The 27,140-nt window shown below is 47.1% G+C and overlaps 1 protein-coding gene across 8 annotated transcripts in view; it reads right to left on the bottom strand.

Annotated features, from left to right (window-relative positions):
• The window catches only part of paplna (papilin a, proteoglycan-like sulfated glycoprotein), a 610,770-nt gene that overhangs the window by 523,507 nt on the left and 60,123 nt on the right, over nt 1-27,140 (bottom strand). For 7 of the 8 annotated variants that reach the window (XM_059951694.1, XM_059951720.1, XM_059951737.1 and 4 more), the window contains 6 exons: nt 24,677-24,737; nt 21,070-21,172; nt 7,690-7,820; nt 3,077-3,200; nt 2,912-2,995; nt 1,778-1,950 (listed from right to left, as the gene is read on the bottom strand). In XM_059951694.1, the coding sequence (XP_059807677.1) occupies nt 1,778-1,950; nt 2,912-2,995; nt 3,077-3,200; nt 7,690-7,820; nt 21,070-21,172; nt 24,677-24,737 (676 nt within the window). The remainder of the gene's footprint in view (nt 1-1,777; nt 1,951-2,911; nt 2,996-3,076; nt 3,201-7,689; nt 7,821-21,069; nt 21,173-24,676; nt 24,738-27,140) is intronic. The other variant, XM_059951703.1, reaches the window with a different exon arrangement.

Raw genomic sequence — 27,140 nt, 5'->3', positions numbered from 1 at the left:
AACGAAAGAAATCTGAAGAGGATTTTCACTTTTACGAAAAAAGGCACCCACTTTAAACTTGTGTTTACCTCAAGAAAGACTACCATGACCGTGAAGCCTTGCGCGGGCAGATGTGTGCGCATGCGTGTACGTGCTGATTTTTTTCCTCTACAAATCGGTTTTGGCTAAATCTTCCCAATTCTGGTAAGTGAAACTACACTGTACATCCATTATTTCTACTTTATATAGGCTGTGTATTTATATCATTTCTGCTTTTACCATATGTTAGTGTTATTTTAGGTTTTATACCAAATAGCACATGATTTGTTAGGTTATTTTTTGGGTCTGGGAACGCTCAAAGATTCTTCCCATACAAATTAATGGTAATTGCTTCTTCGCTTTACGCCATTTCCGCTTACGAAAGGTTTCATAAGAATGCTCTACTTTTGGATAGTGGGGGAAACGTGTGTGTGTAAGTGGGATGAAGATGAGAAGGTCGATGGTCAGCAGGGTCACAGTAGCCCAAAGGACTTGTCTCCATGCTCTTTGTCTTTGCAACACAATCAGCTCCCCACTGACACCATCCTGGAGTTTTCACTGACCAGAATCCAGCTGGATTGTCTCAATAGTGCCAGGTGGATTCATCACTGAGAGTGTGAGTGACCAGTCCAGTTGAGTTTCCAGAGCCTGGGGACAATCGGGGTGTTAGAAACATAGACACATAGAAAACCTACAGCGCAATACAGGCCCTTCCGCCCACAAAGCTGTGCCAAACATACCCTTACCTTAGAACCACCTAGGCTTACCCATAGCCCTCTATTTTTCTAAGCTCCATGTATCCATCCAGGAGTCTCTTAAAGGACCCTATCGCCACCGGCAGCCCATTCCACACACTCATCACTCTGTGTAAAAAAAAACTTACCCCTGACATCTTTGTACCTGCTTCCAAGCATCTAAATACTATGCCCTCTCATGTTAGCCATTTCAGCCCTGGGGAAAAGCCTCTGACTATCCACACGATCAATGCCTCTCATTATCTTATACACCTCTATCAGGTTACCTCTCATCCTCCATCGCTCCAAGGAGAAAAGGACGAGTTCACTCAACCTATTCTCATAAGGCATGCTCCCCAATCCAGGCAACATCCTTGTAAATCTCCTCTGCACCCTTTCTATGGCTTCCACATCCTTCCTGTAGTGAGGCAACCAGAACTGAGCACAGTACTCCAAGTGGAGTCTGACCAGGCTCCTATATAGCTGCAACATTACCTCTCGGCTCTTGAACTCAATTCCACGATCAGTGAAGGCCAATGCAATGTACGCCTTCTTAACCACAGAGTCAACCTGTGCAGCAGCTTTGAGTGTGCTATGGACTCAGACCCCAAGATCCTCCACACTGTCAAGAGTCTTATCATTAATACGACAGATCCTGACCCAGAGCGAGGAGAGGTTTCCTCACTTGAGAGAGGATTGCTCTCTGAGGAAGGTTCCTCATGTGCCCTGAGGAAATGCCTTCCTTGGGGAGGATCCCTCACTCAGGGATGAGCCCTCTCAGGGAGGTTCCCTCTCAGAAGAGGGGCTAATTTCTTGCTCAGAGAGCAGTCAGTGGAGGCACGCTCACTCGGGAGGGGATGAGCCTTCACTTGCTCAGAGAGGATGTCTTGCTCGGGGGACAATTTCTCAGTTTGTGAAGAGACAGGATCTTTCACTCAGGAAGGGAGAGCCCCTCCCTCGGTGAGGGATCTGGTGCCTGTGTAGCCTGCTACCCTAGTTACAGGCTCTGTGCTTGTGACACTAACCTCGAGGATGAGGGGCTCAGAGGTGGGCCCTCGTGCGTGGATCACCTCGGGTGCCAGGTCTCCCTCAGATCCGCGTGCATAGTGTAATAGTGTGCTAGCGATGTGCAGAGTGCGACTGTAGTCGATGGTCCACTCTCCATTCAGGTAGTACTCACCCTGGGCGTTTCTCAGGGCTGTAGACAGAAAGACCGGGGATTACCGCTGGACGACGCAGGATGTGCAGTGGGGATCGAGGGAGGGTCAGTGGGGTCTGCATGGGCTCAGGAGGGTCAGATAGGGGGAAACTCAAAAGGCCATAGGGTAATTGCTGGGAATGTGGGAGCAGCAAGGACTCTATACTGGGCCAACACACACTAACAGGCTGAATGGCCTCTATTGCTGGGGGGGCCTGGAACCAAGGGCGACGGGGTGGTTAATGATGCAGATCAGGTGGTAGGAAAGGGGCATTCATCGTTCACTAGGGCACTCAGTATGTCCTCGCTTTAACGAAGCCTCTGCTCCCCAGTGAAGGAGGAGCAGGAATATCAATGGGGAAGAGTGAGGAGGGGGCATGTGAGGGGAATTCTGAGTGGGAGATGAGTGGGAGTGTGAGGTGGCGAATGAGGGGGACAGAGGAGAGTGAGGGAAGGTGTAAGGGGGAGTGTGAGTGTGAGGGTTGATGTGGGGGGAGTGAGGCGGAGAAGCGAGAAGGGGTGAGGGCAAATGTGATGGCAAGTGTGGGGATCCGAGTGGTGTGCAAAGTCCCATGGGAGAGGGACTCTGAGACCCAGCATCCAGACAAAGGGGATTTTGTGGAAGGTAGTGTTGGGGTACAGGACATGTCAATTTCTGACTCTCCACAGCAATTCTACTCCAGTCTCCAGGAACCATTCCTGCCTGTGCCACATCCAACAGAATTCCCAGACTGACTGGCCATCATCAGGATGGTGGTGGTAATGCTGAAGAGTCAGCTGTGGTGATTCTGTGTGGAGTTCTCCCAGAAGGAGCAGACAGAGAGTGTCTCAGCATCACAAACACTCAGTAGGAGGTGTGGGAGGATGAACAGCAGCACCTGAGGAGTCAATGTCCATCCTCGCACCTCACATCCTGATGCAGAGTAGGTGGTAGGGAGAGATGAGAAAGATTGTGACCTACCAAGGAAATTGCGTGTTGGGAGCACCTCCCGGATGTGAATACTCATGGCGCCAATGGGGATGACGTGGATCTGGTTGTAACCTGCTGTGAGAAATGAGTGGTGATGACTCACTGGTCTGCCACATAACACACCTACACAGACAGGAATGGATCACAGCACCATACCTTTGGGCAAATCAACAGTGTCAAATATCCCCCCGACTTCATAACAGCTGCTGCCGTCCCCTCCACACTCCAAGCATTTGTCCTCAGTCTGTAATGACTCCAACGTGTTGTCACAACCAACCGTCTAGAATGAGGAAAGCCAGTGTTATCGAGAGGCATAGGGACTTGCTCAGACGGAAAGCACACAGGGAGGAAGGGTTTGCACTGCAGAGAGAGAGGTCGAATTCACTAGCATGTTGACTAGAATGGGTTGTTCACTTTGAGGGATGCCAGAAAAGGGCAGAGGTTTTGTTTTCCCTGGGGCATTACAGATTTGGAGGGTGGGGTGGGGTGGATGTCCTGACAGAGGTATATATATTATGACAGACCATAGTATGACCACCCTTCTGCCCACAATGTTGTATTGACCATTTAAAATACTCTAACCCTTTCCTCATGCACAGCCTACCATTGTTCTTTCATCCATGTGCCTTAATCCCTAATGTACCTGTCTCTACCACATACCCAGCAGTCTCTGTGTAACCTCTGATATCACCCTCTCCCTGTCTTTCCTCCAAACACTTTAAAGTTATATCCCATCGTATTAGCCGTTTCTATCCAAAGAAATGTCCACTAAATCTATGCCTCGTTTTATCTTCAACTCTTTTTTCAAGTCACTTCTCATCCTCCTCTGTTCTAAAGACAAAATCCCTTGCTCGCTCACTCAACCTACCCTTATTAGATATTCTCTCCAATCCAGGAAGCATCCTGGTAAATCTTGTCTTCACCTTCTCCAAATCTTTCACATCCTTTCTATAATGAGGTGACCAGAATTGAACACAATTCTCCAAGTGTGGTCTGATCAGCTTGCAACATTACCTCACAACTCCTGACCTCAATTCCCAACTAATGAAGACCTACACACCATGTGCCTTCTCAATAGCCCTATAAACTTGTGTGATAACTTTGAGGGATGCATGGATCCCTTGTTTCTCCACACTCTAACCATTAGTCTTGTATTTTGCCTTCAAGTTCAACCTTCCAAAGCGAATCACTTCACACTCCTCCCTAATTCCGAAGAGAAAAGCCCTGGCTTGTTCAACCAGACATGCTCTCTAATCCAGGCAGCATCCTGGTAACTTCCAACTGCACCCTCTCCAAAGCTTCCGCATCCTTCCATAATGAGGCGACCTTCTACACTGTCCACAACACCACCAATCTTCATGTCCTTTGCAAGTTACTAACCCAGTCTTCCACTTCTGCATCCAAGTCATTCATAAAAATCACCAAGAACAGGAGTCAGGGAACAGATCCCTGCAGACACCACTGGTCACTAACCTCCTAGTTTCATCTCCTACACCTTTTGTCATCAGTTCTGAATCCATGTAGCCTAGTTTTCTTGGATCCCATGCTTCTTTAAATTCTGAATGAGTTTCCATGGAAACCTTGTCAGATGCCTTAATAATATCCATATACACCACATCCACTGCTCTGTTTTCATCCATTTGTTTACTTACTTCCTCAAAGAACATTTCTCCACATGCTAATTTCTATCTCTAAGAACCCCCTCCAATAGTTTGCCCTCGTTGAACTAAGATTCAATGGTTTTTAATTCTCAGGGTTGTCTCTATTACCTTTCTTGAACAAAGGAATAATATTTGCCACCCTCCAATCTTCTGGAGACTAGAGAAGACACAGAGATCATCGTCAAAGGTGCAGCAATCTCTTCCCTCGCTTTCTGTAGAAATCTGGGGTATATCCCATACACTTCCAAAGACATAGCTACCCTAATGTTTTCCTGCACACCCTTATTCTGAACATCCATATGTTCCACAATATCAGCCTGCATTACGCTGTCCTCACAAACATCAAGATCCCTCTCAATAGTGAACACTAAGGCAAAGTATTCATTTAGGGCCTCCCCACCTCCTCTGACTCCAGGCACGTTTTGATCAGTCCTCCCCCCACTCTACTCATCCTCCTGTTCTTCACATACTAGTAGAAGCTAGAGCTTTTTCCTTAATCTTACTCGCCTTAATTCTCATGCCCCTTTCTAGCTCTCTTCAGTCCATACTTAAACTCCTTCTTGGATAACTTGTAATTCCCTAGAGACCGTCTGATTCTTGCTTTCGAAACAGTAATTACGTTTTTTTCTTCCTGTTGACTAGATGTTGCATACTGGTTCCTAGTTGGTTGACTAGATCGTTCCTTCCCTGGCTCATTGGGACTAACCTAAACAGAGCCCTAAACAACTTCCACATTCCCATTGTTTATTAGCCTGCGTACATGTTCCCAATTCAGATTTCCAAGTTTCTACGTAATAGCACCATAATTCACCTCCCCATATTAAACACACTCCCATATTGCCGTTTGCCCTGATCCCTACCTGAAGCTATGGTAAAGGTCAGTGAGTTATGGTCATTGTCTCTGAAATACTCACCCACCAAGTGACCGAGGTTCATACCCTGTACCAGATCCAGTATGGCTTCTCCTCGAACTGACCTGTCAGGGATCCACCTATCTAAACCTTTTGTACTAAGGAGCTGCCAATCAATAGTTGAAGTCCCCTATGAAAACAACCCTGTTATTTTTGCACCATTCCAGAATCTACTTCCTAATCTGTTCTTCAGTGGCTTTGGTGCTGTAGGAGGTTCTATAGGATACTCCCAATAGAGTGATTGCTCCCTTCCTGCTTCAGACTTCCACCACACGACTCAGAAGACAATTCCTCCATGATCTCCAAGCCACCTCCCCCTTTCTGAAGATGGGTTACTATCCCTGATTAGCAATGCCACCCCCACCAACCAACTTAATCCACCGCAACCCTGGAACATGCTCCAATTAAAGCCTGAAACATCCAGCAGTCATTTCTGCCCTTGTGACAGGCGAGTGTCCGTGATGATCACAACATTGTCGTTCTGATAACTAACCCATGCTCTCAGATCATCACCCTTGCTCCTGATACTTCTTGCATTGAATTAGACTCACTTCACCCTATCCCCTTGCCCTATCAACCACCTATCCTTCCTCATAGACTGTCTACATGCTCCATCTTCTTGTGTACCAACTACCACATTCCCTAACCTATCACTCTGGTTCCCATCCCCTTGCCAAACTAGTTTGGACCCTCCCCAACAGCTCTACAAAATCTATCCACCAGGATGTTGGTCCCACACATGATAAGGTTTAATTCTTCAAAGAATAGTGTTTTCCTTTCCAAAAGCTGCCTTGCAATCTGTTCCTCAGAGTCTCTGTTGCTATCAGGGTGTCCTCCCTTTCTGTAGCTGTGATACTATCCTGACTGACAATGCTACTTCCCCCTCCCCTACTTTTACCACACTCCCTGCCTGCCCTGTCCCTCTTAAAACATCTAAGAGGTTTTAAGAGAAGTGTGGCCCCCGGTCAGTGGTGAGAGAGGTGTGAGCCCCCGGTGAGTGGTGAGAGAGGTGTGGGCCCCCGGTGAGTGGTGAGAGAGGTGTGAGCCCCCGATGAGTGGTGAGCGACGTGGAGGGCCCCCGGTGAGTGGTGAGAGAGGTGGAGGTCCTGGTGAGTGGTGAGAGACGTGGAGGGCCCCCGGTGAGTGGTGAGAGAGGTGTGAGCCCCCGGTGAGTGGTGAGAGAGGTGTGAGCCCCCGGTGAGTGGTGAGAGACGTGGAGGGCCCCCGGTGAGTGGTGAGAGACGTGGAGGGCCCCCGGTGAGTGGTGAGAGACGTGGAGGGCCCCCGGTGAGTGGTGAGAGACGTGGAGGGCCCTGGTGAGTGGTGAGAGGTGTGAGCCCCCGGTGAGTGGTGAGAGACGTGGAGGGCCCTGGTGAGTGGTGAGAGACGTGGAGGGCCCCCGGTGAGTGGTGAGAGACGTGGAGGGCCCCCGGTGAGTGGTGAGAGACGTGGAGGGCCCCCGGTGAGTGGTGAGAGACGTGGAGGGCCCTGGTGAGTGGTGAGAGAGGTGTGAGCCCCCGGTGAGTGGTGAGAGACGTGGAGGGCCCTGGTGAGTGGTGAGAGACGTGGAGGGCCCCCGGTGAGTGGTGAGAGACGTGGAGGGCCCCCGGTGAGTGGTGAGAGACGTGGAGGGCCCCCGGTGAGTGGTGAGAGACGTGGAGGGCCCCCGGTGAGTGGTGAGAGAGGTGGAGGCCCCCCGGTGAGTGGTGAGAGACGTGGAGGGCCCCCGGTGAGTGGTGAGAGACGTGGAGGGCCCTGGTGAGTGGTGAGAGGTGTGAGCCCCCGGTGAGTGGTGAGAGACGTGGAGGGCCCTGGTGAGTGGTGAGAGACGTGGAGGGCCCCCGGTGAGTGGTGAGAGACGTGGAGGGCCCCCGGTGAGTGGTGAGAGACGTGGAGGGCCCCCGGTGAGTGGTGAGAGACGTGGAGGGCCCCCGGTGAGTGGTGAGAGAGGTGGAGGCCCCCCGGTGAGTGGTGAGTGAGGTGGAGGTCCTGGTGAGTGGTGAGAGACGTGGAGGGCCCCCGGTGAGTGGTGAGTGAGGTGGAGGGCCCTGGTGAGTGGTGAGATGCAATGAGGGATAAGCAGTAAGGAAGCTCCCAGAGATTTGAGCAGACAGGAGCGGCATCTTCTGTGGGTGAGGAGTGCGGAGAGCAGCCAGAAGGCGTCCTGCTCCTCAGCCCAGCCAGCAGTCAGCCTTACCTTGCAGACGCCCTGTATGCAGATGTGGCGGTGTCCAGGCTCACAGAGCGTGCCATCCTTCACTGCCCGGCTATGTCGGTAGTAGAAGTTCTCCCCCTGAGGGATGCAGTTCAGCTCACACTTATTGGAAGCTGTGGGAGGGTGAAGAGCTCAGTGTTAGTGAGGAACACCATCTGTTGAGGGAATGGACAGTGAGACCCCTGCTTGGACTGGAAGAGAAGAGAGCAGACAGCAGGAGGTCTGGGCTAGTGACCAGAAACTCCGAAAGGCCAAGACGGATGGAAGACGGGTGCTTGGTAAAGTGGTCGCCTAGTCTGTGTTTGGTGTTCCTGATGTACAGCAGATCATGTTGGGAGCACCAGAAGCAATAAATAACCCTGGATGATTATGTGAGAATAACTGCCTCATCTGAGATGACTGCTTTGGTCCCTAGATAGAGTTGAGGGAGGATGTGTCGGGGCAGGTGTTGGGTGGGAGGGATGAGTGGACCAGAGAAATTACACTGCATCTCTATTTGAAATAGATACCCCTCTATCCTGAGGCTGTGCCCTCTTGTCCTAGACTCTCCCACCATGGGAAACTCCCTTTCCATGTCTACTCTGTCTAGGCCTTTCAACATTCCAAAGGTTTCGATGAGATCCCCCCTCACTCATTCTTCTGAATTCCAGCAAGTACGGACCTGGAGCCATCAAACGTTTCTCATATGATAACCCTTTCATTCCCAGAATCTCCCATGTGTAATCTCCTCAAAGAATTCCAATAGGTTTGTCAGACACGATTTTCTGTTAAGGGAACCATGCTGTTTTGTCCTATCCTGTTCTGTGTCACCAAGTACTCTATCACCTCATCCTTAACAATTGACTTCAATATCTTCCCAACCACTGCGGTCAGGCTAACTGGTCTATAATTTCTTTTCTGCTGCCTCCCTCCTTTCTTAAAGAGTGGAGTGACATTTGCAATCTTCCAGTCCTCTGGTACCATGCCAGAGTCCAATGTTTTTTGAAAGATCATTTCTAATGCCTCCACAATCTCTTCTGCTACCACTTTCAGAATCTTAGCGTGCAGTTCTGGTCTGGGTGACTTACGTATCCCTAGGTCTTTCAGCTTTCTGAGCACCTTCTCCCTTGAAATAGTAACTGCACGCATTTCTCTTCCTTCACGTGATACAACATCTGGCTCACTGCTCGAGTCTTCCACGGTGAAGACTGTTGCAAAATACTAAGTTCATCTGCCATCTCCTTGTCCCCATCATTATTTTTCTGGCCTTAATTTCTAGCAGTCTCATCTCTCTTTTATTTTTTGCATACTTTAAAAGCTTTTACACTTTGATATTGTTTGCTAGCTCATGTCTGTCTGTGTATGGTTCAGTGTATCTGTGTGCATGTACTACTGTGTTTGTATCTTGTAGCACATTCCACGTTCACACCATCCTCTGAGTGAAGAAGTTCCCTCTCAGATACCCCTTAAATACTTCACCTTTCATTCTAAACCTACAACCTTTAGTCCCAGTCTCAAACAACCTGAGTGCAAAGTGCCTCCATGCTTTTACCCCATCTATATCCCTGGTAATTTTGTATACCTATGCAAGATCGCCCCTCATTCTCCTGCACTCCACAGAAAAGTTAAGAAACTGATAGGAGTTATATAGAGGACTCTGAAAACTAGCCAGGATTTGGAGTAGAAATTATAACGGGGATTAAAAAAGATGCGTAAAAAAGTCAATGTTATGATAATCAACATGCAGATAGATTGGGAAAATTAGGTTGGTGCTGGAGCCCAAGAGTGAGAATTTGTAGAATACCTATGAGATAGCTTTTTGGAGCATCTTGTGGTTAAGTCTACTAGGAGAACAGCAATTATGAATTTGGTATTATGTAATAACCCAGATCTGATTAGGGAGCTTAAGGTAAAAGAAGACACCAGTGATCATAATATGATATAATTCACCATGCAGTTTGAGAAGGAGAAGTTAAAATTGGATATATCAATATTACAGCTAAATAAAGGAAATTACAGAGGTATGAGAGAGGAGTAGGCCAAAGTTGATTAGAAGGGGACACGAGCAGGGATGATGGCAGATGATAGCTGGAGTTTCTGGGGGCAATTCCAATATATCCCAAAGCTGAAGAAGTATTCTAAAGGGAAGATGAGGCAACTGTGGCTGACAAGGGAAATCAGCATAAATGCTAAAGAGGGGACATAATAGAACAATGATTAATGGGAATTAAGGGGATTGAGAAGCTTAAAACCAACAGAAGGCAATGAAAAAACTATAAAGACAGAAAACATTAAAATATGAAGGCAAGCTAGCTAATAGTATAAGAGGATACAAAAGTTTTATCCTATTTATAAAGAGTGAAAGAGAGGCACAAATGGATATGAGACCACTGGAAAATGACACTGGAGATACAGTAATGGGGACAAAGAAATGGCGGACAAACTGAATAACAGTTTTATGGCAGTCTTCTCTGTGGAAGACACCTGCAGAATGCTAGAAATGTGAGAATGACAGGGAGCAGAAGTGAATGTTGTTACTATTACTAGGGAGAAGATGCGTTGGAAACTGAAAGGTCTGAAGGTAGGTAAGGTGGACCAGATGGACTACACCCCAGGACTCTGTAAGATGTAGCTGAAGAGATTATGAAGACATTAGTAATGAAGGGAGGGAGGCAGAAGAAATGAAATAGGCCGGTTAGCCTGATCTGAGTGGTTGAAAGGACGTTGGAGTTTATTATTAAATATGAGATTTCAGGTTACTTGGAGACACATGATAAAATAGGTCAGAGTCAGCATGGTTTTCTAAAGGGGAAATCTTGCCTGACAATTCTTTCAGAAAATAACAGGCAGGATAGACAAAGGAGAGTCAGTGGATGTTGTTTACTTTGATCTTCAGAAGGCCTTTGACAAGCTGCCACACATGAGGCTACTTAACAAGTTAAGAGTCCATGGTATCACAGGAAAGATACTAGCATCAATAGGAGATTGGTTAACTGGCAGGAGGCAAAGAGAGGGTATGAAGGGGGCCTTTTCTGGTTGGCTGCCGGTGGCTGGTGGGGCCACAGGGGTCAGTGTTGGAACCGATTTTTTTTAATGTTATATGTCAGTGTTGCGGAGGAATGAATTGATGGCTTTGTAGTCAAGTTTGCGGACAATACGAAGAAAAGTGGAGGGGCAGGTAGAGTTGATGAAGTAGGGTGTCTTCAGAAGGACTTGGACAGATTAGGAGAATGGGCAAAGTGGCTAAATGGAGTGCAGTGTAGCGAAATGCATGATCATGCACTTTAGCAAAAGGAATAAAGGCATGGACTATTTTCTAAATGGTGAAAAAATCAAGGTGCAAAGGGACTTGGGTGTCCTTGTGTAGGGTTCTCTGAGGGTTAATTTGCAGGTTGAGTCAGTGGTAAGGAAAGCAATTGAACTCCTTTCAAGAAGACTAGAATACAAAGCAAGGATGCAATGGTGAGTCTTTATGGACATTGGTCAGACCACACCTGGAGTATTGTAAGCAGCTTTGGCCCCTTTATTTAAGAAAAGATGTGCTGACATCGGAAAAGGTTCATGAGAATGATCCCAAGAATGAAATGGTTAACATATGAGAAGTACTTGATGGGCTGAATGGCCTAATTCAGCTCCTATATCTTATGACTCTGGGCCTGCACTTGCTTCAGTTTAGAAGAATGAGGGGTAATCTCATTGAAACCTATGAGGTATTGACAGGCCTATATAAATAGGATGTTTCCTATAGTGGGGAAGACTAGGACCAGAGCAAACAGCCTCAGAATAGAGGGACATCCACTTAGAACTGAGATGAAGAAAAAATTCCTTAGCCAGAGGGTGGTGAATCTGTGGAACCTGTTGCCACAGGTGGCTGTGGAGGCCAGGTCGTGGGTGTATTTAAGGCAGAGTTTGATAGGTTCTATGTTCAGGATGTCAAAGGTCACGGAGAGAAGGGAGGAAAATGGAATTGAGAGGGATCATAAATCAGCTATGATGGAATGGTGGAACAGATCCAATGGGCTGAGTGGCCTAATTCTGCTCCTATGACTTACGGTGTTATGCTTTTATATTCAACCTTTCCTGAAAAACTAGCAACATGTGCTTCTGCTTGTGTGTGCAATCCTGATTTGACATCAGTCCTGACGAAGGGTCTCGGCCCAAAACATCTACAATGCTTCTCCCTATAGATGCTGCCTGGCCTGCTGTGTTCCACCAGCATTTTGCGTGTGTTGCTTGACATGAGTGTCATGGATTTCCCATTACAGTAGTACAACATTATCACATGTCATATGGAACACTGCAGTGTATGATCAGTTAGGAACTCCCCAACTGCCATGTCCTTCAAGTAAAGCACAATACTTTAATATGCAGGGTCATAGAGTACATAGGCAAGCCTTCTGACCTGCCCCGTCAGTGCCCACCATTACCCTCCAATACCAAACCTGCCAACATTTGGTCCACAGCCCTCTGTGGAGTTCCCTCACCTGCTGCCTGTGCCACACCTCCTGCATTTATTAAGATGCTCTAGAAGGAGGCATACTTTACATGGTGACAAGTTCTGCTCAGAGAGACAGTCCCTGTAAGCACTGGGATGGTGGAAGGTCAAAGGGCAGCAGGATGTGAGGATGTGTGTCAGAGCAGGGGGTGGAGAGGGGGAGAGACATGAGTGAATGCCATTCAGCTTGGGCTGTGCTCAAAGACATTGATCAGACCACACTTGGAGCAATGTGAGCAGTTTTGGGCCCCATATCTAAGAAAAGATGTGCTGGCATTGGAGAGGGTCCACAGGAGCTTCACAAGAATGATTCCAGGAATGAAAAGATTAACAAATGACAAACAAGAGAAAATCTGCAGATGATGGAAATCCAAGCAACACACACAAATGTACAAAAGCGTATATAGTTGACATTATGGCTGAGTTCTGATGAAGGGTCTCGGCTCAAAATGTCAAGTTTTCATTTTTCCATAAATGCTGTCTGGCCTGCTGAGTTCCTCCAGCATTTTGTATGGGTCAACATATGAGGAGAGTTTGATGTATCTGGACCTGTTTGATGTATCTGTACTCAGTGAAACTTTAAAGAATGAGGATGAACCTCACTGAAACCTATCAAATATTGAAAGGATATATGTGACCATGCACTTTGGTAAAAGGAATAAAGGCATTGCTAAATGGAGAGAAATTCAGAAATCAGATATACATAGGCACTTGGGAAGCTTTGTGCAGAATTCCCTAAAGATTAACTTACAGGTTAAGTTGGTATTAAGGAAGGCAAATGCAATATTTAAGTTTCTATAGTGAGGGAGTCAAGGATGAGAGGCCACAGCTTCAGGATAGAGGGATGTCCAGAAACGAGGATGAATTTCTTTAGCTAGAGGGTGGCAAAACTGTGGAATTCATTGCCAAAGCATTGGGCATATTTAAAGTGGAGGTTGATAGGGACACTAACACCTCGCTGCTTGTAAAAAAGGCACATCAAAGACTATTCCTCCTCAGAAAGCTGAAACAGACCAAACTCCCACAAAAGCTGTTGCTTAACTTCTACAGAAGCACAATTGAAACCATCCTGACCAACAGCGCCACAGTGTGGTATGCCAGATGCACAGCCGCTGAGCGACAAGACCTGCATCGTGTGGTGAAGGTGGCCCAGCGAATTGTCAGGATAGAGCTCCCAGGACTGGACACCATCTATTCCACCAGACTCAGGAGGAAAGCAAGCTGTATAACCAGAGACACCACACACCCCAGCCACTCCCTATTTGACCCACTTCCGTCCAGCAAAAGGTTCAGGACACTAAAAACCAGAACAAATAGACTGAGGAACAGCTTCTACCCCAGAGCTGTGACCACTCCCACAGAACAATGAATGAAACTGCGAGCACACACAAGTACTTAAATACTTGCACTAACTCAAATACTTTGTGCATTACAATGTCATTCTGGTGCTGCTGTAACGTATTTTCTGCTACTTATCTATTTAATACTGTTTCTATTACTGTCTTGTTTTATCTACCGCTTTGTTTGATTGCCTGAGAGGAAGCCAAACAGAGTTTCATTGTACCTATGTATAATGACAATAAAACTCGTTCAATTCAATTCAATAAAGTGGAGGTTGATAGGTTCTTGATTAGACAGGATGTCAAAGGTTATAGGGAGAAGGCAGGAGAATGGGGTTGAGAAGGATAATAAATCAGCCACGATGGAATGGTAGAGCAGACCTGATGGACTGAATGGCCTTCTTATGGATCACCAGCTTTTCCTGATTTATCTATTCACCAGTGCCCACCTCAGCCAGGAAAATAATTGTACTAAGCATACAGTCTTCACTGAAGATAGTCGTGTAGAACCTTTACTGAAGACACCAAAGTTTGTGGCGTTGTGGATAGCGAGGGAGGTTGTCTAATCCTACAACACAATATAGATCAGTCAGTAAGTTGGGTAGAGCATCAGCAGATGGAATTTCATTCTGGCCAGTCCTGACAAAGGGTCTCAGCCCGAAGCGTTGACAGTGCTTCTTCCTATAGATGCTGCCTGGCCTGCTGTGTTCCACCAGCATTTTGTGTGTGTTGCTACAAAAGTTAGGATATTGTGTTGCGAAGTGATAGAGCCCAAAGGCCAAATATTCCAAATGCTGCCCGACCAATGATAATAAAGCTTCAGCATTACATCCTTACTCTGATGGTGAATGCTAATATTGAATTTGCCTTCCTTGCCACCAACACAACCTGCAAATTAACCTTAGGAAATCCTGCATGAAGATTCCCAAGTCCCTTTGCATCTCTGATTTCTGAGTTTGCTTCCCATTTAGAAAATAATCCATGCCTTTATTCCTTCTACCAAACTACATAACCAACGATCCCTACACTATATTCCATCTGCCACTTCTTTACTCATTCTCCTAATCTGTCTAAGTCCTTCTGCAGACTTCCTGCTTCCTCAACACTAACCTGCCCCTCCACCTATCTTTGTATCATCCACAAACTTGACCACAAAGCCACCAATTCTGTGACAGTGAGAGAAAGTAGTTCCAAATGGGATCTAATTTGGTAGATATCTAGAATGCACTGTCAGAGGAGGTGGTGCAATCAAATACAATCACTATTCTTAATTGCTTTAAGAAGCAATTAGACAGGTAGTTGGATAGGCAAGGTGTAGCAGGATATCGCCCTAACGTGGGCAAATAGGATTAGCATAGATGGACAAAAAGGTTGACATGGGTGTTGTGAGCGTAAGAGACTTTTTCTGTGCTGTACTATCCAATAGTATGGAGGGTGAGGTTGACAGCTTTAGCTTCCTAGGAGTGACATCAATAGTCTGTCCTGCTCCAACACATAGACATTCTTAGCAGTGAACATTGAGAATCTGTACTGGTCAACCAAGTATATTCAAGAAAATTCACCCATGCCTCTTACATCCTCAGGTGCTAAAAAACTCTGGCATGCCCCCATTACATTGATACTATAGAAAGCATTCCATCCGGATGCAAAACAGCTTGACATGGCAAATGCTGTGCACATGATCAATAGACAATAGACAATAGGTACAGAAGTAGACCATTCGGCCCTTCGAGCCTGCACCGCCATTCTGAGATCACGGCTGATCATCTACTATCAATACCCAGTTCCTGCCTTGTCCCCATATCCCTTGATTCCCCTATCCATAAGATACCTATCTAGCTCCTTCTTGAAAGCATCCAGAGAACTGGCCTCCACTACCTTCCGAGGCAGTGCATTCCAGACACCCACAACTCTCTGGGAGAAGTTTTTCCTTAACACAAGAAACTGCAGAGCGTTGTGGACACAGCTCAGTATGTCACAGAAACCATGGACTCTGTACTTTACTAGATCAGCCAAAGACTCCACTCACTTCAGACAGTCTCTCTTCAACCCTCTCCCATTTAGCAGAAGATTGAAAAGTCTGAAAGCATGTACTATCAGGCCAAAGGACAGCTCCTGCTACAATGTTATAAGATTATTCAATGGCTCCCTAGTATATGATGGACTCTTGTGCTCACAACAGAATTACAGAACAGTACAGCATAGGAACAGGCCATTTGGCCCAGTGTTGTACCAAACCAGCTAAAAAGCAACTCAAAAATACCCAAACACTAATCCCTCCTATCTACACAATCCCCCAAATCCATGTCCCTATCCAAACATCTCTTAAAAGCCTCTAATATATTTCCCTCTACCAGCATACTAAGCAGCACATTCCAGGCATCAACCACTCTGAGCAAAACACTTACCCTTCTCATCTCCTTTGAACCTAGCCCCTCTCACCTTTAATGTATGCCCTTTGATATTAGATCCCGGGTAAAAAATACTCCCCGTCTACTCTATCTATGCCTCTCATAATCTTATAAACCTTTATCAGATCTCACCCCAGCCTCCAGCGCTCTAGAGAAAACAGCCCAAATTTATCCAGCCTCTCATGGTAACACATGCCCTCTAATCCAGGCAGCATCCTGGTAAACATCTTCTGCACCCTCTCCAAAGCCTCAACATTCTTCCTATAGTGGGGCAACCAGAACTATATGCAATACTCCAGATGTGACCCAACCAGAGTTTTATAAAGTTGCAAAGTAACTTCTTGACTTTTGAACTCAGTGCCTCGACTAATAAAAGCAAATATTCCACAAGCCTTAACCACCTTATCAACCTGTGAACTTGAATCCCAAGATCTCTCTGCTCAGCACCACTGTTCAGGATCTTGCCTTTATCAATTCACTGCCTCCTTGCATTTGCCCCACCAACACATAATTCTTCATAACTTCTGCCATCTCAACCGGGATCCCCGCACTTACTGCTTTTCATAGGGATCAGACCTTGTCCATTCTATGCGACAAACCTTGTCCCTTCATCCCTCCCCACTGATCTCCCTCTTGACACTTATCCTTGCAAGTGGAACAAGTGCTACACCTCCTCCCTCACTACCATTAAGGACCCCAAACATTCCTTCCAGTTGAGGCAACACTTCACCTGTGAGTCTGTTGGGGTTATATATTGTGTTGCTCCCAGCGTGGCCTCCTGTGAGACTAGACATGGATTGGGAGACTGCTTTACCAAGCACCTACGCTTGGGATCTCCCAGTGGCCGCCTATTTTAATTCCACTTCCCATTCCTATATGTCTATCCATGGCCTCCTCCACTGTTACGATGGGGCCACACTCAGGTTAGAGGAGCAACACCTTATATTCCGTCTGGGTAGCCTCCAGCCTGAGGGCAAGAACATAGATTTCTCAAACCCCGCCCTCTCCATCACCACTCCCCATCTCCTTTTCCCTCTCTCACCTTATCACCTCCCCTTCCTTTCTTCCAAGGTCTTCTATCCTCTCCTATTAGATTCCCCCTTCTCCAGCCCTGTATCTCTTTCAACAATCAACTTCCCAGCTCTTTACTTCACCCCTCCAACCCCCCACCTCCCCCAACTGTTTCACCTATCACCTTGTGTTTATCTTTCTTCCTCCCACCTTTTAAATCTATTCCTCATCTTTTTTTTTCTCCAGTCCTGCCAAAGGGTCTCAGCCCAAAACCTCATTTGTACTTTTTAGCATTGTTGCTGCCTGGCCTTTTGAGTTCCTCCAGCATTGTGTGTGTGTTGCTTGGATTTCCAACAGCTGCAGTTGTTCTCTTGTTTGTGATTAAATTCTGCTGAGTAGGATTAGCAAACCTTCTAGCCAGGATATTGCACTTAATTATTTACCTAGACTACACTTTCTCTGTAGCCGTTACACTTTATTCTGTGTTGTTACTGTGTTATCCTGTTCTACCTCAATGCACTGTGTAAAGATTTGACCTGTATGGACAAACGTTTTCCTGTGTCTCGTTTTTTTTTGTGTGCCATACTCTGCCAGAGCCGCAGCAACCACTTTTTTTTTCAAGTGGTTGTCTTGGAGGAAAGATTCTGTGAGTGGCCCCCCACGTCCTTCTCACAGCGCAGTTGTTTTTTTTAACGAGGTCGAGTTGCGAGCTCAACACTCGACCTGGCACAGATGGAAAGCATGTCCGGGAGTGGCCTGACTGGATTCGAACTCGGGAACCTTCACTATGGACTCCAGCACTGATGTCACTGCACCACCAGCCGGCCATCAGGTGTACCTCCTGGATTTCAGTGTGTTTTGCTGTATTCATTTTACCCTCTACCTTCACAAGCCTTCCTGGACTTGCTGCAGTGAAGCATCCCTACAGCATGTCTGGGAGCAGCCTGACTGGGTTCGAACTCGGGAACCCTCGCTCCGGAGTCCGGTGCTAATGTCACTGTGCCACCAGCCGGTCATCTGTATCTCGGTACATGTGGTAATACAAACCTATTCCAATTCAATTAACTCCATCAGTGATGAAATGTACTCTGTTTTCACACACATGAGATTCTGCAGATGCTGGAAATCTTGAGCAACACAGACAAAATGCTGGAGGAACTCAGCAGCATTTCTGGAAGGAAACAGTTGAAGTACCGGGCTAAGAACCTTAAGGAGTCTTGATGAAGGGTCTCAGTACAAAATGTCTCTAGAGTTGCTGCCTGACCCAAGTTAATTTTATTGTATTTATTCAGCAATACAGTATGGAGTAGTCCCTTCTGGCCCTTTGAGCCTTGCTGCCCCAGCAACCCGAGAAAACCAATTAGCCCTAATCTAATCATGTCAATTTACAATAACCAACCAACCTACTCGGTATCTCTTTGGATTGTGGGAAGAAACCAGAAGACCCAAGGAAACCCAGCCATTCTATAGTGAGGAAATACAGAGTCTCCTTACAGAACTGTACTGGAATTGAACTCTGTGCAGGACATCCCAAGCTGTAATAGTGTCCTGCTGACCGCTATGCTACCGTGGTTCCTAGCATTTTCCGTACTTTTCTCCACTTACGTTACGTTGCCAGCACAACTTTTGGTGGTTTGAAGATCGAAACTGCAACTTAATGGAATATTGAGCAACAGTGACCCTAGTTTATGTATGATCTAGAGTAGGCACCTTAAACCACCAGCACAATACCTGCCGAGCCTTCTATATACTTGAACAAATATCAGAATCCAGTCCTGTGAAATGTCCCAGAACTGAGGCCGTCTCTCACTTCAGCTTTGTGGGACAGTCCACTTCATTTACATTTCTGACAGCAGGCTCCCTAAAGGTACACTTGATTTCAAACCCTATGATTGGAGGATGCAAAGATTCCAGGTTGCTCTTGAGAACCTGTAGCAGGTCTGTGAACCCTGTGTAAGAGTAGTCCACCTCAAAAATCACCCACCCCATTCTCCCACAGCCTTCTGGGCAGACTGTGATTCCCACATGGCCAGTGCAAAGGTACGACCCTCAATCCCAGGCTCTGTCTGAAAGACCATTGTTGTTCTGCTCTCAGCTGCACTGCTGAACCTGGTCCATGGGTTGAGCAGCTTCTGTGTTGTAGCCAGAGTCCTCAGATAAATTTGAGTCCAGGAAAAAAACAGAATTAATTACTGCTGAGCTAAAACTTGCCTGTTGCCAAACAACAGTCCATAACCCATGTCAACGAAAAAGCTTCTGTACCAACGGGATAAATATGCTGGAACATGGATGTGAATTTGATGATTTGTCGAGAGCTAAATGAGAAGTTTGGAGTAATGGTGACACTGTCAGGGGCTGCCACAGGTAGAGCACGAGTACACAGTTACCCAATCAGGATTGTGGTGTGACTGACATCACCCATCCTTTGCCCCGGCTCTTTATCAAATTCTTTCACAATTTTCAACACCTCTGAAGCGCAAGATAAAGTTAGGAAACACAATCATATGCCCAAACACAATCATATGCCCAAACACAGTCAGATGGAGACTTTTTTCATTTTTCTCTCAGAGAAACAAACCATTTACCCTGCTGCAAAGCTATTGATGAGTCAGTCTACTGCTTTATGGTCAATCATGAACCTTTAAAGAACAGACACTGGAAACAACCATATCTGCCTTCTTATCATACAAGAGTTGTATGGGAATGCAGTTGTTCTTGAGCATGGAGAAATTGCAAAATTGTGCTTACAGCACAGTGTATCACGAAAACCAGCTTCCTCACATTGCTTTTCATTTATAATTTCCTGTTGTCTCAGGAAAGCAGACAACATAATCAAAGCTGCTTCCCACACTGGCCTTTCTTCCTTCTGCCCTCTCCCATCACACCCCAGGCTCATGAACAGCTTTAGCCCCACTGATATAAGACTCCTGAATGGAACTAGTGTGTGATAAAGATGAACTTTGATTGACCAGCCAACCTGGCCCTGGCCTTGCACATTCTATGTCTATGAGCTCCGCATCATCCCTGTAACACATTATTCTGCATTCTGTTATCCTTTTCTACTATCTCAACGTACCTCCTTACATAGCAACCTGTCAGGAAGGCATACCAACAAGTTGTTCACTGTATGTGATAGTAATTAATACCAATGACACTGGGAAGTACTGACCCTAGAGCAGGGGTCGGCAACGTTTACCACTAAAAGAGCCAATATGGACCCATTTCCCACAGAAAAGAAAACACTGGGAGCCACAAAATGAAATAACACTGCATACAACGGGTTTTTTTTGCCTTTATGCTATGTATAAACAAACTATAATGTGTTGCATTTTTGAAATTGATGAACTCCTGCAGAGAAAACGAAATTACATTTCTGCATGCAACAAAAACATTTTGAACTCTGAAAAAAAGACGTTGGGTTGAAGGTTACTACATAGGTAGCCTACCTTGGATCGAAGAATTAAAAGAAAGCGCGCACTGGCGGGTGTCAGGCATTGGCAGTGGTGATGTATATTAATAGCGATAAAAAACACGTTGTAGCGGTGTAGCGCTACACGCAGCGCTAAAATAAAGACTGCAGTCAAAGGTAACTTTATTCGAACTAAACAGCCTTGCTTTTAAGCCTCCCTCAACCCAGCCCCCATGGACGCAGATGCTGCAAAAGACGCGTACTCACAAACCCCCGTAGGCTATCTCCCTTAGCCGGAATGCTGGCTAATTGTGAGGAAATGTGTCGCCACACTTAGATTGTACAAGATCACCATAATCTTCAAATTTAGAATTACATTTCAAAAGCTAACAAACTAACATAAAATACATTTTAATTAAATACTGACCAATTATTTCCCAAAGCCACAGGGAGCCGCAGCACAGAGGTGAAAGAGCCACAAATGGCTCGGGAGCCGCAGGTTGCCGACCCCCGCCCTAGAGGATTATCACTTTATCAGTGAGGGGGATGTGACGCTCAGGAAAGACACTGCCCATTGTAAACAGAGCTTACTGCTATTCAGTGTCCCTACAAACTGCAGCCAGCACCGTTGGTGTAAGGACAGGGGTCACCATTCTGGCAAGCAGGCTAACAAAGGGAAGGGTTTACAATGTCATCAAAATCCATGAACCTGCTCACCTCCGTAATATGGCAGCCATTTGTACCTCTTTCCCTGGAAATCAGTCCCATCAAAGGCAGAGCACTGATCTTCCCGGAAATCCCTCGAACCTTCCAGACAGTCCTGTGGAACAAAAAGCCTAAATAATCAGACCAAGGAAGCAACTCTCTGGCCACTCTCTGTGACCAATGAGGAGTCAAACCCCATCACTGCCCACCACACAATCCTCCCGTCCATCTCCCCCTCCTCCACCCTCACACCACCATCTTCTCCCCGTTCTCGCCCTCTTCGTATTTTCAGCTCCACAACTCCCCAAATTATCATCCTCCATCCCAACCCTCTCACTCACACTCCTCCTCTTCACCCTCTCACTCACACTCCTCCGTCCAACCCTCTCCCTCAAACTCTCCGTCTCAACCCTCTCACTCAATCTCCTCCTCCTCACCCTCTCACTCACACTCCTCTGTCCCAACACTCACTCACACTCCTCTGTCCCAATGCTCTCAAACTTTTCCTCATCCTCTCAAACTCCTCCTTCTTCACCCTCTCTCACTCTACTTTTTGCTTTTCCTCCCCATCACCTCTTCTCCCAAACCTCCCCTCCTTGCACCCTCCAACCCTACCCATTGTCCTTCATCTTCTATCACTACCTCCTCTGCCCTTTCCCTCTCAACCCCTCATCCACTCACTCCACCTCCTTCCTGTCCTGCCAGCCCATTTCATTCTTGCTACATTCCCATTGCCTCTCCCTAGACTTGAGCCCTCTCTCACACACTAGGGGTAGTTCACAGTAACCAGTTGACCTATGAACTGCTACATAGCCTAGGGGTTCAAGGGGTTCAAGTCACCTGCAGGGTGACTTGGATAGGTGAGGTGAGTGGGCAAATTCATGGCAGATGCAATTTAATGTGAATAAATGTGAGGTTATCCACTTTGGTTGCAAGAACAGGAAAACAAATTATTAGCTGAATGGTGGCCAGTTAGGAAAAGGGGAGATGCAACGAGACCTGGGTGTCATCGTACACCAGTTGTTGAAGGTGGGCATGCAGGTATAGCAGGCGGTGAAAAAGGCAAATGGTATGTTATCATTCATAGCAAAAGGATTTGAGTACAGGAGCAGGGAGTTTCTACTGCAGTTGTACAAGGCCTTAGTGAGACCGCACCTAGAATATTGTGTGCAGTTTTGGTCCCCTAATCTGAGGAAAGACATTCTTGCCATAGAGAGAGTACAGAGAAGCTTCACCAGATTGATTCCTGGAATGGCAGGACTTTCATATGAAGAAAGACTGGATCGACTAGGCTTATACTCACTGGAATTTAGAAGATTGAGGGGGGGATCTTATTGAAACGTATAAAATTCTAAAGGGATTGGACAGGCTAGGTGCAGGAAGATTGTTCCCAATGTTGGGGAAGTCCAGAACGAGGGGTCACAATTTAAGGATAAAGGGGAAGCCTTTTAGGACCGAGATGAGGAAAAACTTCTTCACACAGAGAGTGGTGAATCTGTGGAATTCTCTGCCTCAGGAAACAGTTGAGGCCGGTTCATTGGCTATATTTAAGAGGAAGTTAGATATGGCCCTTGTGGCTAAAGGGATCAGTGGGTATGGAGAGAAAGCAGGTACAGGGTTCTGAGTTGGATGATCAGCCATGATCATACTGAATGGCGGTGCAGGCTCAAAGGGCTGAATGGCCTACTCCTGCACCTATTTTCTATGTTTCTATGTTTGTAAGTTGTCAGATGTGAGTGCTGGGGCATATCATGTGCACCAGACTATCAGAGTCCACAGCAATGAACCGGCTAAGTGAACAAAGCATCGTGGCTTCACATCTGCTGTTTATACGAGCGGTGAACCTCCAGACCTTGTGGGTTGCAGAGATTCAGTCTTCCGGTTTGATTGAAGTCAATATGAGTCGACACTGAAGGAGCTGCTGCAGGCACTGGGGCAAAAGGCCAGGGGAGCAATGGGTGCTGGAGCAGGCTCCAGGGACTGGATGGCTGCTCTTGCTTCTGGGCCTTTCTCCCTCTCCCCCACACCACAACCATACAGCCATTCAGCCCAGCATGTCAATGCTGACCAGTGGACCCATCCATATCAATCCTATCTTCTAGCACATAGCCTGAGATGTCTCAGTGATCTAAGTTCTCATCCCTAGGACAAGAGAGCATGACTTCAGCATTGAAGGACATCCATTTAGAACTGAGATGCGAAGAAATTACCTCAGTCAGAGGGTGGTAAATCTGTGGAATTTGTTGCCGCGTGCAGCTGTGGAGGCCAAGTCATTGGGTGCATTTAAGGCAGAGATAGATAGGTTTTTGATTAGCCAGGGCATCAAAGGTGATGGGGAGAAGGCTGGGGAATGAGGATAACTGGAAGAATTAGATCAGCCCATGATTGAATGGCGGAGCAGACTCGATGGGCCACATGGTCTACTGCTCCTAAGTCTTATTGTCTTATGGTCATCCAGTCACTGTTGATGAATTTGCCTGCAATATTCTCTCTGGCAGTATATTCCAGGGACTGCTGCCCATCACATCCTGTCTAAACTCTCCTTACCCTACATCTGTGTGGTCTCGTTGTATCTGCCTGTGATACGGGGAGATGTACGCTGCAGTATAGCTCCCATTAGTTTACATCCCATGTTCATCCGCTCAACGTCAGGGAGAACAGACGTGAACTCTGAGGCCAAAGTAGTTTCACATTCCTATATCACCAACAGCCTGGCTTGGTCCAACCACGCTGACACCACAAGCATCACAGCCAGATAACAGCTGACTTCCTCAGGAAGGTAAAGAAATACACCAACATTCACCAACTTATAATAACTTTTCAGCCCACGACCACAAGAAACTGTAGAGAGCCGTGGGCACAACTCAGCACATGACAGAAACTATCTCCGCTCCTCAGACTGCTCACAGTCAGCCTCATCGAAAAGCCTACTCACCTGCGATATTCTCTCCTCTCCCCTGCCTAGTCTGAAAGCACAAAACAACAGGCTGAAGAACTGCTTCCAACCGACTCTTAGAAAACTAACAGTGATAAGACAGTCCTCAGAATCTACCTTGTGTCGTTTAGGCTATGTGCAATTTCTCTATAAATGTGACACTCTATGTGATCTGGATGATGGCTGCAAATTTCAGCACTGTATATGGAAACAAATCTTTGAAAACAAAGCTTTTCATTGCACCTTGGGGCACATGACTATAATAAACCAATTTACTCCTGACACCCCACCCAATCCTTGACAGATAGCACATGAGTGAAGACAGTAAACCTTGAAAATGTTGAAAACCATTTCAGCACAGGAATCCTTCCCTTCAAACCACAACACAGCTATCAGAACTGAGACCCTCCCCCCTCCCCACCACCCAGACAATCCAGACCCTCAGCAACCTCTCTTCCAGTCAGCTCCTCCTGAGCCAAATGCGGGACCACTCGTCAACCCTGGTCCTCCCAACTGATCGGGACACACCCTTAAGCCATTTCAGGTCCCAATCATTTGGCTGAATCTCCTCCCTCCCACCAGCCTAGTATTAACTGCAGCTTCTGATCTCTACACACTGATCCCTACAAGAAGCCTCGCTGGCTGCAGCTCCGCACCTCAGGGATGCAGAGCTGCGTCCCCTACCTGCATGTTGCAAACACGGTAGTCTCTCAGCGGTCCCAGACAACTGTTCCCACCAGCTCTCCTGCAAAGAAGGTGAAAATCTGGGGTTTGAGGAGGCACATACATTGTTATAGGAATTCAGATTAACCATTAGACAATGCAGGATCCCCAGACTGGGACCAGAAGCTACAAAAATGGCAGGGATATGTATAGTCACAGCTCAGCCCTAGAGTTCAGCACAAGGATCTCAGAGATGGCTGCGTTAACCCAGAGATTGCCTCATCTCCTTCCTGGCTGCAAAGGATTCTAATTCCATGGCCTGTTAAGGCTGCCCACCCATTCCACTCCACCAAGCCTTGGGCATCTTGTGGAGATGGTGCACAAGGCCTGTGTGCCTGAAGCAGTAAACTCACATCGCAGGCTGTTCCAGGAAATCCAGAGCAATAAAGGCCAAACAAGAACAAATGGGTTTCCGGAGAGGCCGGACAAGGCAAGGTTTGTTTCCTTTGGAACAGGGGGAGGGAGGCAATGTGCGGGGTGGTGGGTGATGAAAGCATGCAACATTATGAGAGGCAGAGGGAGAGTAGGGGTAGATATAAGGAGACTCTTCCCCATAACAGAAGTATCTACAACTAGAGGCTTAAGTAAGGCCCTGGAAAGCTAAGGGGATGTCTTAGGTCTGGTCCACAGGAGGAGGAGTTGGAGCAGCCAGAAGTCTTGGTGCATAATTGCTCCAATGACATAGGTAGCAATGTGGGAATGTCCTGAAGAGAGCTAGATAGAAAGCTGATAAGCAGGACCTCCAAGGTAGTCATCTCTAGTTTGTTGCCTGTGTCACATGCCAATGAAGGTAAGAATAGGATGATTTGGCAGGTAAACACTTAGCTGAGGAATCCCTAGTGCAGGGCACAGGATTTCTTATAGTATAGCCAAATAGAGACAGAGCATTCAACATCCATTCCAGAGCAGAAATGACAGCTTGGTTTACAGGAAGACTTGGAGGTAGTGGCAATGCTTAGACCTCCATGATGCTGGTTGACATATGGACCAGAGGTTCCAGATTGAGCCTTGGTCCACTCCATGTGGGCCTGAGCCTTAGTCCACTCTGCTTGGGCCTGAGCCTTGGTCCACTCCACGTGGGCCTGAGCCTTGGTCCATTCCATTGGGCCAATTACCTTTTGGGTCACTTTCAAATGCTGTGAAGTGACTCCTGCTGTGCATAATACAAACATCCACTTATGAAGGGAAAGTCTAACCATACCAACTGCAGGGAATCGTGGATACAGCCAGACCTTCCAGGATTCTTCTACTACAAAAGGGCAGAGTGGGAAAGAGTTAGTCAAATGTGCTCAGGAAAGTTTCCTTAATCAGCACACAGAAGTCCCAATAAGAGAGAGTGCAAAACTAGATTGCATATTGGAGAATGAGACAAGGCAGGTGAGAGAAGTTTGTGGAGGGCAACACTTTGCATCCAGTGATCTCAATGCCATTAGTTTCAAGGTGATTATGCAGAAAGATAGGTCTGGTCTTCAGGTTGAGATTATAAAATGGAGAAAAGGCAATTTTGATGGTATGAGAAATGATCTGCCAATTGGGGAACCAGGGGGTCAGAGAGGGGAATCAGGGGGGCTCAGAGGGGGGAATCAAGGGAGGGGTCAGAGAGGGGAATCGGGGGGGGGGTCAGAGAGGAGAAGAGAATCTGGGGGCTCAGAGAGGGGAATTGGGGGAGGGGTCAGTGCAGGCTATCGGGGGCGAGAGAGGGGAATCAGAGGGTGAGAGAGGGGAGTTGGGGATCTCAAGAGAGGGGAATGGGGGTGTTAGAGAAGGGAATTGGTGGGTCAGATAGGGGAATCAGGGGGCTCGGGGGGGGGAACCGGGGGGTCAGAGGAGAATCCGGGAGTCAGAGAGGGGAATCAGGGTCTCAGAGAAGAGTTTCAGTGGGGTCAGAGCAGGCTTTCGGGGGACGAGAGAGGGGAGTCAGGGGGTCACCAAAAAGAATTGGGAGAGTCAGAGAGGAGAATCTGGGGCAGAAGGCCAAGTCGTTTTATCTCCAGCCTGGGAAGGGGTATCCCAGCTCCAGGTGCTTACAACAGAAGCTCTTGCTCTTCGGATTCTGTGGTGCTCTGGCTGATGTCCTGCATTGCTGAGAGAGCAAAACCTTGCACTGGAGCTCGACGCCTGTCTCAGCTCAGATGTGTGAGAGTTCCTGAACCCAGCATACCCTGCTCACCAACACCACATATAAGCATGGTCTGTCTGGCCCGCATATCCCACCAAAGCAAAGGGGCTAAATGGGCAAAATTCTCCTGCTACAGCCGACATGATAGCGTTCAGAATTCTTTTGAGTCCATCCTGGTCTGCCCACACTCACCTCAATGCACAGATCGTCAGCAGTCTCCCCAGATAGAGATACCAGCCCGGCCCTTCCAGCCCAACGAGCCCTTGCCACCCAATCACACCCATGTGACCAATTAACCTACTAACC

This window comes from Hypanus sabinus, chromosome 2 (assembly GCF_030144855.1).
Source record: "Hypanus sabinus isolate sHypSab1 chromosome 2, sHypSab1.hap1, whole genome shotgun sequence".
In the NCBI taxonomy this organism is placed as follows: Eukaryota; Metazoa; Chordata; class Chondrichthyes; order Myliobatiformes; family Dasyatidae; genus Hypanus; species Hypanus sabinus.
This window is presented reverse-complemented; position numbering and strand designations above follow the sequence as displayed.